At 38.4% G+C, this 13,940-nt stretch overlaps 1 protein-coding gene across 3 annotated transcripts in view; it reads left to right on the forward strand.

Moving 5' to 3' along the window:
* Lrp1b (LDL receptor related protein 1B) overlaps positions 1–13,940 on the forward strand; it is a 2,026,300-nt gene that overhangs the window by 1,104,970 nt on the left and 907,390 nt on the right. For all 3 annotated transcript variants that reach the window (XM_021181392.3, XM_029472167.2, XM_029472172.2), the window contains exons 8-9: positions 4,531–4,753; positions 10,802–10,973. In XM_021181392.3, the coding sequence (XP_021037051.1) occupies positions 4,531–4,753; positions 10,802–10,973 (395 nt within the window). The remainder of the gene's footprint in view (positions 1–4,530; positions 4,754–10,801; positions 10,974–13,940) is intronic.

The following is a 13,940-nucleotide window of genomic DNA, read 5'->3' on the forward strand; positions in this document are numbered from 1 at the left end:
GCCAGGGAGTCATCTTTGGAAATTCCCTTTGTATTAGTTATTTCTGTTATTTATAAACATGATGAGAAAAGGCAATTTATAGAACAAATGGTTTATTTTTGGCACATACTTCCAGAAGGCTTCTCTATAAGGAGCAGAGAATCACAACAGCAGATACCCAGAGCAGGAAGCTGAAGAATCACATTTTTAATTACACACAACGGAGAGAGAAAATTGGAAGTGGGGTGAGGCGGAAAGCTCTCAAAGTCACAGTGACTTACTTTCTCCAAAAGGCCCTCCTAAGGGTCCCAGAACCCACCTAAAACAGTGCCACCGACATGGGACCAAGGGATCACATATTTGAACCTAGGGGAAATAATTCTCATTCAAATTATGCCTTTATTTCTTAGATTAAAGTTAAATGTGACCATAGCACATCATATTCTGGGAGGTTGAATTTAGTGTTAAGAATAATTTTCAGAGCTGGGTGTGGTGGCACACACCTTTAATCCCAGCACTTGGGAGGCAGAGACAGTCGAATTTCTGAGTTCGAGGCCAGCCTGGTCTACAGAGTGAGTTCCAGGACAGCCAGGGCTACACAGAGAAACACTGCCTTGAAAAAAACAAAAACAAAACAAAAACAAAAACAAAAACAAAACAAAAACAAAAAAATTTCATTGTTTCTTGGGTACTAGGTATTCTACAGTGTGTTTTAAGGATGAAATGAATTGATTCTTTGCTCTTTTGGTTCAGGTGTTTCACCTATCTAAACTCTTCCTGTTTATCTTCATATCTTTGAAATTATTATTACACTGAAACAATAAAAATGTTAGTAACTCATACACATAGCAAATCATATATATATGCATATATATCATGTACACACACACAGTAGTAAATATTACTACAACTTCAATAGAAAAAATTTACTGTTTTTATAAGATAATTCATAACAATTAATTACCTTCATCAGATTATCAAGCATACTTAAACTTTAATAAATATCAAATCCAATGGCTTCCCCTTGAAGGATACCTTTATTTTTGTTTGTGAAGTTTGATCCAGCCATCCTTCTTTCCAAATGTCTTTGGTTGTCTAGTATCTCTGACCTCTAATCTCAGCTGGCATCTGACCTCGACGGTCCTCTTTTCTCTTTTTGTCTGTTTCTGTAACAGTAGGCTTCTAGGGCTGTCACTCTACTCTCTTTGTTTCTTCTCGATTTAATTCAGTAAAGCCAATTCATGGTTTCAGACAAGTCTTTTTTTCCAGACAGGTATTTGCACGTTTTTGTTTGTTCCTTTTCCTTTTCTTTTTTCTTTTATTTTTTTCTTCCTTTGCTTATTTGTTTCTTTTTTACTTTTGTTTTAGATTTGTTTACTTCATTGTATGTCCATAAGTGTTTTGCCTATGCATATGTCTGTGACTAGTACCTGAGGAGGTCACAAGAGGCCATCAGATAGCAGGAACTGGAGTAGGATACTGCACTGTGAGTGCTGGGAATTGAACCCAGGTCCCCTGAAGGAACTGCTGGGCAATGTTACTTCACTTCTTCTTCTTTTTTTTTTTTTTTAATTCTTTAATCCTTTTTTACAGTCCACTCTTTGTACCCCTCCAGGTCTGTCCACTAACCATTCCCCATCCCATACCTCCCTCCCTGCCCCCTCTCTCTCAAAGGATGTCCCCATCTTCCACGCCCCCCCCCAAGACCTCCCCACTCCCTGGGACCTCAAGTCTCTCTGGGGTTATGTTCTTATCTCACTGAAGCCAGACCAGGCAGTCAACTGCTGTGTGTGTGTGTGTGTGTGTGTGTGTGTGTGCGTGTGTGTGGTAGTGGGGAGCTCATATTAGCTGGTGTATACTGCTAATTCAGTGTCTGAGAGACCTCTGGGGTCCAAGTCAACTGAGGCTGCTTGTTTTCCCATGGGGCCACCCTCTTCCTCAGCTTCTTCCAACTTTTCCCCAACTCAACCATAGGGGTCCCAGGATTTTATCCATTAGTTGGTTGCTGGCATCTGTATCTGAGTCTTTTGGCTGATGGTTGGGCCACTCAGAGGGCAGCCATGCTAGGCTCCTGTCTACAAGCACACCACAGCATCAGTAACAGTGTCAGCGCCCCAAGGCCTTCCCTTAAGCTGGACCTCAATTTGGGGCTATCACTGTACCTCCTTTCTCTCAGGACCTTGTCCATTTTTGTCCCTGCAGTTCTTTCAGACAGGAACAATTCTGGGTCAGAGCTTTTGACTATGGTATGGCAACCCTATCACTCCACTTGATGTCCTGTCCCTCCATTGGAGGTGGATACTACAAGTTTCTCCTCCCCACTATAGAGCACTTCATCCAAGGTTCCTCCCTTTGAGTCCTGAGAGTCTCTCACTTCGTAGGTGTCTGGTATATTCTAAAGTATTTTCCCACCTTTCCATTCTTTCTCCTGGCCCTCAGTGCTCAGTCCTGTTCGCCCCCCCCCTCAATACCTGACCACACTCCCTCCCTTTCCCTCTTTGTCCCCTCTCCTACCCATATGTCTCTATCTCTCTGCCTCCATGATTTCCTCCTCCCAAGTGGGATTGAGGCATCCTCACTTGAGCCCTTGGGCTTCTTGAGTTCTATGTCCTGGGTATTCTGTACTTTTTGGCTAATATCTACTTATTAGTGATTAGTGAATATGTACCATGCACATCCTTTTTGGTCTGAGTTCTGGAGGATCCTCAGGAAATTGGAAATCAATCTACCTAAATACTCAGCTGTACCACTCTTGGGCAGTTACCCAAAGGCGATCCATCATGCCACAGGAGCACGTATTCCTCTATGATCATAGTGGCCTTATTTGTGATAGTCAGAAGCTAAAAACAAACACAACAGAAGAATGGATATAGAAAATGTAGTTCATTTACTCAATGGAATACTACTCCGCTATTAAGAATGAATACATCATGAGTTTTGCGGGCAAATGGATGTTAATTTACTTCTTATCTGTTATAGTCTCTGCATATCCCACAGTTCATGGTGTGCCAGCTTCTGCCATCCTCAGTGCCTGCACAATATCTAGTTCCCTTGACCTCTGTAAAATGAACTACTCATAAATGGAAAGTTCACAAATAAGAAGCTTTATGCCATGGGATAGACCATCTATAAAAATAGCAGTGCTCTTCTGCTTAGACCATGTCTGAGGGTTGTACTCCTCATGTATTTCATTAATGTAATTTCTATAAAAGAAGAAACACACTCCTTATGAAAATTTATCTTGGGTGAGCTATAATCAAATTGGCTAAGGATGAGGAATGTGAAGGTATCAGAAGTGTGAAGGGGACAAAGAGATACAAAAGGACAGAGAAGATGTGTGTTGGAATATGTTTATGCATTTTTATTTGTTCTTTAACAAAATAGAGAGCTGTCTATCTAAATAGACTGTCATTTGTTTAACTTGTCATGATACTAATACTATAATCTTTCAAGAACACATAACAAACTCTGGCTGTACAGAACACTATGCATTTATGTTTAAAAACTGCCCATACAGAAAGAACTGAGGTAAAATTACACCTTAAATAACACTGCTTAGTTTGAAAGGTAACCCATTGTTTTAGATAATTCAAGAATGTTGAGAAAAGTAACTAAAAATTCTTTCTCCAAGTGTGTAAAATCTTCACATTGCTCAGTGACTGTAAATTAGATTATTCTTGAGATTATATTTAAGTCAAGTCAAAATGGCCTTCCCTTTACAAATGCAATTAAGTCTCATGAGTGGAAATCTTGTTAACTATTGTCAAGATAATTGAAATTGATTTGTGTTTACTAAACATTGTGAATACTAATCAAATATTAAACACTCAAGTGTTCCAGGTGCATTTAAACATGTGGCAGTCTCAGAACTGCTTTAAAAGATTCCTTGTCCCAGAAGTCAGCAGTTTGTTTCAGCATTTTCTTCAAAATATATTAAGAGAAATAGAGACGTGTCCTTCATTTCCTTTGCACAATTCTATTAGTTAGGAAGTGTTTGGAGTAGGTCTGGGAATCACAGTATTTATGTCTTATCCCCAGTGCTGCAAACAGCAAATCTATTTTTTTTTCACTGCTTCATTCTATTCCAGGTTTGCTGCTCTCTGCCCCTCACTACATTACAGAACGATACAGAATAGGTTTTATAGGAACCAAATATTACTAGCAATTTGGAAAGCAGGTTGAAGATAACGTCTGGTGGCTCACATACCCTGGCCTGGTGATTTGGATTGCTTCAGTAGCTTGTACTGAATAGGATGGATGCACTGAGTCTATGAGGCTTAGAGAAACTCTGCTGATACAAAAATAAACCCACCACAGTCATTGGTTTTAAGGAAATTTTACAGTTGTTGCTTAACCTGCTCCCTTATGCCCTGCAATATTCATTAGCAGATTTCTCCGTTTATGACTGATATTATATGGAAATGGTTATGGGAAGCTAGCAGATGTAACTACTGAAATAAATTAGAAAGAAAGTTTTGCATTTTTACAGATGGCTCTATCAAATATGCCCTCTCTCTCTCTTCATATTAACATTTACTTTTCTTTCAACAGAAAACTTTTCTTTACTGACTATGGGAATGTTCCCAAAATAGAGAGATGTGACTTGGATGGGATGAACAGAACAAGGATAGTTTATTCAAAGGCAGAGCAACCATCGGCCCTAGCTTTGGACCTCGTCAACAGATTGGTTTATTGGGTAGATCTCTACTTGGACTACGTGGGAGTAGTAGACTACCAAGGCAAAAACAGGCATACACTTGTTCAAGGCAGACAGGTAAGTACAATTTTGTTAGAACAGGTAAGATAATAAACCAAACACATGGCACTCTCCTAAAGATTACAATCTGCAGCATTTATAATACCTTAAAGACAAAATGTTATCTGTTACAAATTTAAGATGCATTTTTTTTTCTTTTAATTTGGGAGTTCTAGTCATAGTGATACTAAGATATGCCCCTTGAATTTGTCAGGGTCCTTTAGGAGAACACGATGTATTGTGTGATTGTGTGTGTGTGTGTGTGTGTGTGTGTGTGTGTGTGAGAGAGAGAGAGACAGACAGACAGACAGACAGACAGACAGACAGACAGACAGACAGAGACAGAGAGACAGAGACACAGAGACAGAGAGACAGAGAGACAGAGAGATGGGAATTTATTAGATTGGCTTATAGTCTGTGGTCCGGTTATTATAACAATAGTTGTTTCCTAATGGAAAGACGATGAATGCTCAGTCCAGGAGATGGGATGCTCTGAAGCTTTAGTGGGGAGCAGCTTGTCTTTACTCTAAGTTGGAATTCCAAAGAAATATGTTCTAGCATCACTAAGGGAATGCCTCAGGAAGAAGATCTGTGAACTTGTCAGTTATAGTCAGGGCAAACAGGAGAAAAGCCAGTTTCTTCCTTCTGTGTTCTTTCTGGGGGCTCCTGATGGAAAGCATTTTAGGGTGGTTCCCACTGCAGGTGGGCAGGTTCAGATTTAGGGTGGATATTGTGATCTCAAATGACACAATCACAGATAACCTTCACAGGTGTGCCCAGCCAGTTGACAGCCAAGAATCAGTCATCACAGCCATGATACTGGAGATTCCCCTTGCTTCTTCTCCACACTGTAAAAAGCAAACAAAACATAAACAAGAACACAAAAGCAAAAGTGCAGTATTTGCAAGAGAGAGACTCCCTGGAACAGGACAGATGTCATGACCCACTTTCTGAAAACTAATTTAAAGTGTTTATTCATATGGAGCTGCATCACCATCTGTCCCAGGGGACATTAAAAATAGTTTGCTAACAAAAGCAAATGTGTGCTCACAAAAATGTCCTAATTATTTCAATAGTGTTAGACTTAATTTTGCCAACTGATTCATTAGTGTCCTTCCTAAATGAGAATTTTGTGAAATTTCCAAGATCAATATTCTTGCCTGTGCATTATTTTTTGTTTTTTTTAAACAATGCTCCATAAATACCTTAATAAGCTGAATTGTTATATGCCTTTTCAGTTGTATTCCGCCCCCCCCCCATTTAGCTCTTTTTTCCATATGTTCCATCAATCTCTTGTGAGATTTTAAGTGAGTTAGTAGATTTCAAAATAAATTCCTTTTTATTTCTTTTATACTGTGAGGTAGACACATTATGTGATACCTCTTACAGTGACTTCTTTCCTTATTTTATGCAGTTCACTTTCCTTGATACCTGGGACACACACACACACAGACAAACACACACACACACACACACACACACACACACACACACACACAGTCCAATATTGCGACAACTGTTTTCTTCATACCATTAAGTAGCCTAAAGATTTCAGTTTTTGGAAGGCATTGCTTATGTTCTTCTGTGTAATCAGTTTGTAATATGCTGGTGACAGACTCTATCTTCTTTGTTGCAATTAAATTTTAAACATGGAATGGAGAATTGAAATGATTTGCCTCATAACTAACCACATTGACATATTTTATGCGTTTGTACAAATGGCTTAGTGGTTAGGGGCATGTAGTGCTCTTACAGAGGACTCTTACAGAGTTTTCAGCACAGCAGAGTGCTCAAGACCTGTAAATCCAGGAATCTGACCCTGTCTTCTGGCCTCAATAGACACTGTACTCACATTCACAAATCAACCCATAGAAACACACATTATACACATTTTTAAAAATAATAGGATAGCATTGGAAATGTAATTGAGGAAAATACCTAATAAAAAAATTAGATCTTTAAAAAATATTTTATATGTCTAGTCTCTGCTTCCCCCCTTATTTTTATTATTATTGTTTTACTCATTTATGCCTTTATAATGTATGCACATGTGTTTGCATGGATGTACTATGAGAACAGAAGACAGGTGGCTCAGAGTTCAAGTTACACGTGCTTTCATATTTGAATAGTGCTGAGGTTTAAACTCAGGTCCTTATGATTATGCAGCAGCTCCTTTTAACTGCTGTGAAATCTATATTCTGGGGAGGTCTGGGAGTTGTGGGCACAAATTAATGGAGGCCAGAGGTTTACTAGTTACTAGACTCGCAGCCATTGAGTGTTTAGTTTTCCTTTTCCTTATTTCAGTTTCTTGTGTTTGGCTGGCTCCCTAAACATATGCTATGTCTGCCACCAAGTAATCCAATGTAGATATAGCCTTTACAAGTTGTAAAATATGGAAACAGATTTATATGGAAACTAAAAATATGAGGAGCTGTTGAATGGAGTGTAGAATTTGACATAGGAACAGATTTTCCACCCTGGCCAGTTGTTTGTTACGTAGCATTGGTTTACCTCCTGGGATGTGGACTGACATTGTTTAAAACAGTAATAGCATGTCATGATGACAGACATGGCATGAAGGTGGTCTAATACTCAGGACAAAGGAAGGAGTGCATCTTGTTTACACTTTCTAATGTGAGAAAAATTGTGGACTGAATCAATCTTAGACCATTGGTGTATTTGGAGGATGTGAAAAATGATCCTCTAAATGCACACGCCCCTTCTCTCATAACATCCATGTGTCCTCACACTTACCATGATATGCCATGCTTACAAAGTAATTTGAAGGCTTTAACATGGATTTAACATGGCATTCTTTCTTGCTGTTTATTTCTAGACTAGACAAGAAGAGATGATCCAACCTGAAAACCAGGTTTCTTTTACTCTCACTTCTAAACAGGTCCAGAGAACCATGATGCTCCATCTATGCTAGACCTAGATGTCGGCAAGATTTTTTTGTTAAGAAAATTTTTACCAATTTGTATGAGTGGTTTCAAAAACAAACCGCATGTTCTCCCATTCCCCACTGCAGATCAATGTGTTTTAACAGAACCAACATGCTGTCTCTAAAAAAGTGATGAGTGCTTCTCATAAAAAGCTCTTGCAACACTCAGTAATAACTCCACATATCCAGACTAAATGCATTTCAAATTAAGTATAGTTTAAGAAAACCATTAGCCTCTACACCTAGCAGGTTTTCAGGAAACAAGTGGATCACTCTGCCTTCGACCACTAGAAGCTTCTATGAATATCAAATGTTCAATCCTCACTACAAAACACAAACCCTGTGCCAAGACAAACTCAACTCGCTAAGTGTATGCAAAAGAATAAGCATCATTATTGCATTCTATTTGCCAGTATGAATAAGCCTTAGAAATCATCACATTTCTGAGTGAAATGCTGAAATTTTATTTATCAGTACTGTACACCTGTGATTTCTGTCTCTACCATTTCTTTCTTTCTTTTTTAAAATTTTATTTGGTCTTTTTATTTTTACACTCCAGATTTTATACCCCTCCCAGTCCATCCTCTGACTGTTCCACATACCATATCTCTTTCTTGGCCCTGTCTCTACGAGCATGCCCCCACCCCCATCCCCTCAGTCCCTCACCCTTACCCTACCAGACATCCCCACAACCTGGAGCCTGCAGTCTCTTGAGGGTTAGGTATATTTTCTCTGACTGAACTCAAATCCAACAGATCTCTGCTGTATATGATGTGTTGAGGGCCTCATATCAACTAGGGTATGCTACCTGGTTGGTGGTCCAGTCTTTCAGAGATCTCAGGAGTCCTGGTTAATTGAAACTGCTGGTCCTCCTAAAGGGTTGCCCTTCTCCTCAGCTTCTTCCAGCTTTTCCCAAATTCTACCACAGGGGTCAGGAACTTCTGTCCATTGGTTGGGTGTAAATATCTGCATCTGACTCTTTTACAGATTGCCCTTTCCAATTCGTTGAAGAATTGAGTTGGAATTTTGATGGGGATTGCATTGAATCTGTAGATTGCTTTTGGCAAGATAGCCATTTTTACAATGTTGATCCTGCCAATCCATGAGCATGGGAGGTTTTTCCATCTTCTGAGATCTTCTTTAATTTCTTTCTTCAGGGACTTGAAGTTCTTGTCATACAGATCTTTCACTTCCTTAGTTAGAGTTACACCAAGGTATTTTATATTGTTTGTGACTATTGAGAAGGGTGTTGTTTCCCAAATTTCCTTCTCTGCCTGTTTATCCTTTGTGTACAGAAAGGCCATTGACTTGCTTGAGTAAATTTTATATCCAGCTACTTCACCGAAGCTATTTATCAGGCTTAGGAGTTCTCTGGTGGAATTTTTAGGGTCACTTATATATACTATCATATCATCTGCAAAAAGCGATATTTTGACTTCTTCTTTTCCGATTTGTATCCCCTTGATCTCCTTTTGTTGTCTAATTGCTCTGGCTAGGACTTCAAGTACAATGTTGAATAGGTAGGGAGAGAGTGGGCAGCCTTGTCTAGTCCCTGATTTTAGTGGGATTGCTTCCATCTTCTCACCATTTACTTTGATGTTGGCTACTGGTTTGCTGTATATTGCTTTTATCATGGTTAGGTATGGGCCTTGAATTCCTGATCTTTCCAAGACTTTTATCATGAATGGGTGTTGGATTTTGTCAAATGCTTTTTCAGCATCTAACGAGATGATCATGTGGTTTTTGTCTTTGAGTTTGTTTATATAATGGATTACATTGATGGATTTCCGAATATTGAACCATCCTTGCATCCCTGGGATGAATCCTACTTGGTCAGGATGGATGATTGTTGTGATGTGTTCTTGAATTCGGTTAGCAAGAACTTTATTGAGGATTTTTGCATCAATATTCATAAGGGAAATTGGTCTGAAGTTCTCTATTTTTGTTGGGTCTTTATTTGGTTTAGGTATCAGAGTAATTGTGGCTTCATAGAATGAGTTGGGTAGAGTACCTTCTGTTTCTATTTTGTGGAATAGTTTGTGAAGAACTGGGATTAGTTCTTCTTTGAAGGTTTGATAGAACTCTGCACTAAACCCATCTGGTCCTGGGCTTTTCTTGGTTGGGAGACTATTAATGACTGCTTCTATTTCTTTAGGGGATATGGGACTGTTTAGATCATTAACCTGATCTTGATTTAACTTTGGTACCTGGTATCTGTCTAGAAACTTGTCCATTTCATCCAGGATCTCCAGTTTTGTTGAGTATAGCCTTTTGTAGAAGGATCTGATGGTGTTTTGGATTTCTTCAGGGTCTGTTGTTATGTCTCCCTTTTCATTTCTGATTTTGTTAATAGCTGCTTGTTGGGTCTTTCAGAGGGCAATTATAATAGGTCCCTTTTTGTGAGCACTCCATAGCCTTAGTAATAGTGTCAGGCCTTGGGGCCTCCCCTTGAGCTGGATCCCACTTTGGGCCGTTACTGAACCTCCTTTTCCTCAGGCTCTTCTCCATTTTTGTCCCTGCAGTTCTTTCAGATAGAAACAATTATGGGTAAGAATTTTTGACTGTCAGATGGCAACCCCATCCCTTCATTTCTTACACTATATAAAACATTAATCTAATCATAACTTAAGATGAAATGTGACTTTAAATTTATGAAACAAATATTTAAAGTTGTTTTCTTCTTAGACCATTAATGGAAACAACTCAGATTTTGCAGTGATTATATATCTATGATTATATGGGCAAGCAGTCCATAAAATATCTCAAATTATATTAATTATATAATTTTAATTATATTAATTCTGATATAGCATATTAGTGAATACATTTCTAGGTCTGGTTCTTGCTATCCCTGAATGGAAACTATAAAACACACATTCCTTATGAAACATGAATATAATCATTCCCATGCATATAAAACTATTTTATCTACTACTGTATAATATCTTATTCCTCAGTTAAAAGAACAGAAATTATTAGACTGTTTCTTTGAGAATATAAATGATGATATCATTCTGACTCTGACAGTCTTCAGACTGTCAGACTACTTGCAAAGGTAGTTTTTCGTTCATATTAGAAACAGGGTAATTAAAAGTCAAAACTATATTTTATGCTCTTTGCAGGTTAAACATCTCTATGGCATAACTGTATTTGAAGATTATTTATATGCAACCAGTTCTGATAACTTCAATATCATACGAATAAACAGATTTAATGGCACTGATATTCACTCAATAATTAAAATGGAGAGTGCTCGAGGAATCCGAACCTATCAGAAGAGAGCACAGCCAACAGGTAAGCCACAGGGGCTCTTTAAAAGTCTTCGTAACAGCAGCTTAAATGGGAACATAGTCCTTGTGCTTCGGTGCGGTGTTAAGGAGGGTATCATAAATTCTCTGTTTGACAGGAGAAATGTGCATGTCTGCTTGATAGAATAGAATAGAGCTCACTTCTCAAGTCTAAATGATAAACTGCTCGGCTCCTATCAAATCATTTCTACAACCATGGGATTGAAATGATGGCTAGATTTAGTCTCAGGAAGCAACTTTCCATCGTGATGTATGTACACAGAGAGCTCAAAGACTACAGCTTACTTTTGAATTTTATTATCATTTTCTGCGGTCAAATTTTAAACCGGGCTATTTGCTGTGACACTTGCCTGATAGTCACTAGTCATAATTTGAGATCTGTTGATTTAATATCCCAATTGCTTTATATTTTTGCAAACGTGTTCCTTTGAAAAATAAAACTAACTGCAGTAGTTTTGTTTCTTAAGAGCAGAAAATAATTATATTTTATAGTAGGTTAATAATGCTGTTTAGCAGCTCAATGTAATTCTAGTTATGTAGCATTATTAAAGCAAAATTTCAATCCTCAAGTTTCTGTCATTTTTCTATAATTATCCCTGAAATTAAAACTGACCTAGAATTATTTAAATATCAATGTCTATTTACCCAAGACGCTGAAGGTCTTTATCAAATTCAATTTTGAACTTTTCAGATAAATTTATTCAATTTTGATATTAGGCTTTTTGAATTTGCTAATTATACATGAGCAATTACTATGCACCAGGATTTATTCTACATACTGGGACTATACTGGTAAACAAAACATAAAGGTTTTTTTCTGCATATATGAAATTTAAGTCCTAACACAAAAACAGTATGTACATTATTTATTTCAATAGATAATAACTACTTTGGAAGAGAGAAGTAGATGAAAAAGAGCCGAAGCCTCTAAGATGGAGAGTTTGCAATGTTTTTTCTTGAACATGCAAAAGAAGGTTCTTTAAATAAAACCATTGAGAAATTGAATAGGAGAAGCACGATTATCTGTGGATTGAGAAGGTTTCAGAGATATGTGGAGCCTCCAAGTCATGAGTGAAGAGCATTTCTAGACTGCTATGGAACATCCAGAAAGCTTGTACAGTTGAAGCAAAATGACTAAGGAAAAGAGAAAGGAAACAAAGAGAAATTATAGAAAATATGGCAAGTAGAACCCTGTAGGTTATTATAAAGTCTCCCCCCTCCCCCTTTTATTCCCCCGAGACAGGGTTTCTCTGTATAGCCTGGCTGTCCTGGAACTCACTTTGTAGACCAGGCTGGCCTCGAACTCAGAAATCTGCCTGCCTCTGCCTCCCAAGTGCTGGGATTAAAGGCGTGCACCACCACTGCCCGGCTTTCTTATTTATTTATTTATTTTCACAAAGTAGAAATCATAAGCTCGTTCAGCAGAGTGTCATGGGTTGTACAGCATTTATGAACAATCCACGGATAAATGGAACTGACAATAGGCTGTGGTAGGGAATGACAGCCGGTTAGAGAAGATGGTGGACTGTTCCAGGATAGTAGTAGCAAAACTAAAGTGCCAAGGACCAGTGTCAGCTTGGACAGAGGTTCCTGAGAGAAGTAGTGTTTGGCAGCAGTAAAAACAAAGGACTCAAAGTCAAATAGTGGGTTCAAGCTGGCAGCCTATGTTCTGCTTGAGACAGCTTTCCAGCTTGCTTTCTCTTTGTTCTGTTTTCTTCCCCTCTCTCTTATTCTCTCCCCTCCCCACCCCGTACCTCCCCACCCGCCCTCACCCCTTGCAGTCATTCATTCTAGGTTCCTTTTGATTATCCTAGGAATCAACATCCCTTGATAGGACCCTAGCCCCTTAATTCCTAGGAGACAGCAAGCACACATTTTCTTTTAATGTGGCAAAAAAAATGGAGATCTGCCTTCCTCTGTTAAATACAGACAATAAGATAGTTAGCTGGGTAGGAAGCATCCTGAAATTTACCATTTCTACCACACCTGGGCCTGGGCACCCTGTGTCTCAAGCTGCTGCTGAACTCAGGAATCTGCTTGCCTTTTATCTTCCTGAGAAGCCAGCTCATTAATGTAGCATTACATTCCTTTAGATTTGTAGCATAATGTTCCTTTAGATTTGTGAAGCCCTACATATAATTGATATGGCATCCTTATTTTTCCATAGTTAAGAAATTATATCATTTCAAATTTATCTTTTTAGAGTTCTTTCCCACAGCCTTAATGGCTCACCTGAAGGTCCTGATTACCATTTTGTTGAGACATTAGCCACACCTTCACCTCCCAGACTCCTGCTATCTCTGTTTATCTTGGAGTCATTATCATTAATATGGAGGATTTTCCTTGAAGGAGGAATTTAAAATATGTTTGTTATACATCAAGCCTTAAGGTCACAGCAGCCATGGATACTCATGAAGGCCCACACCTACTTGTCCTGTCCCAGGGTAAAAACCATGTCAGTCTGTCCCCCCAAAGGCCATGCTGGACCTGACAAAGAAGTAGAAGTCAAATTTAGAATCTTTATGAACATGTAGCCAATAAGATTTCCTGGATGGGATTTAAAAAGTAAGGAGTCAAGAATAATGGTAACTGTTTTGTTAAAAGAAATTGAAACAGCATAGTTTGGAAAAGATGAAACAGAAAACAAATTAGAGGTAAAGACATAATTCATTCTTTTAGTTTATTTCCAATGTCTATTGTCAATCCAAATGTAGATTTATGGATATACAAGACTGTGTATTCAAGTTCAATGGGAGAATCCAGGATGGAACTAGCAGTTTTAGTGTGATTGACATATAGGTAATTTTTCTCACCATAGCTAAAGCTGAGGATGCCAAGGAAGTAAATTTATGTGGAGTAGACTTTCAAATATTGGAACACACCACCAGTAAATCAGAAAGAACAGAGTAGTCAAATGATGACATCAAAATAGAGTTCACAAAATCTCACTGGC

The sequence above is a fragment of the Mus caroli genome, unplaced genomic scaffold (assembly GCF_978045245.1).
Source record: "Mus caroli unplaced genomic scaffold, Mus_caroli_1 scaffold_2, whole genome shotgun sequence".
Taxonomy (NCBI): Eukaryota; Metazoa; Chordata; class Mammalia; order Rodentia; family Muridae; genus Mus; species Mus caroli.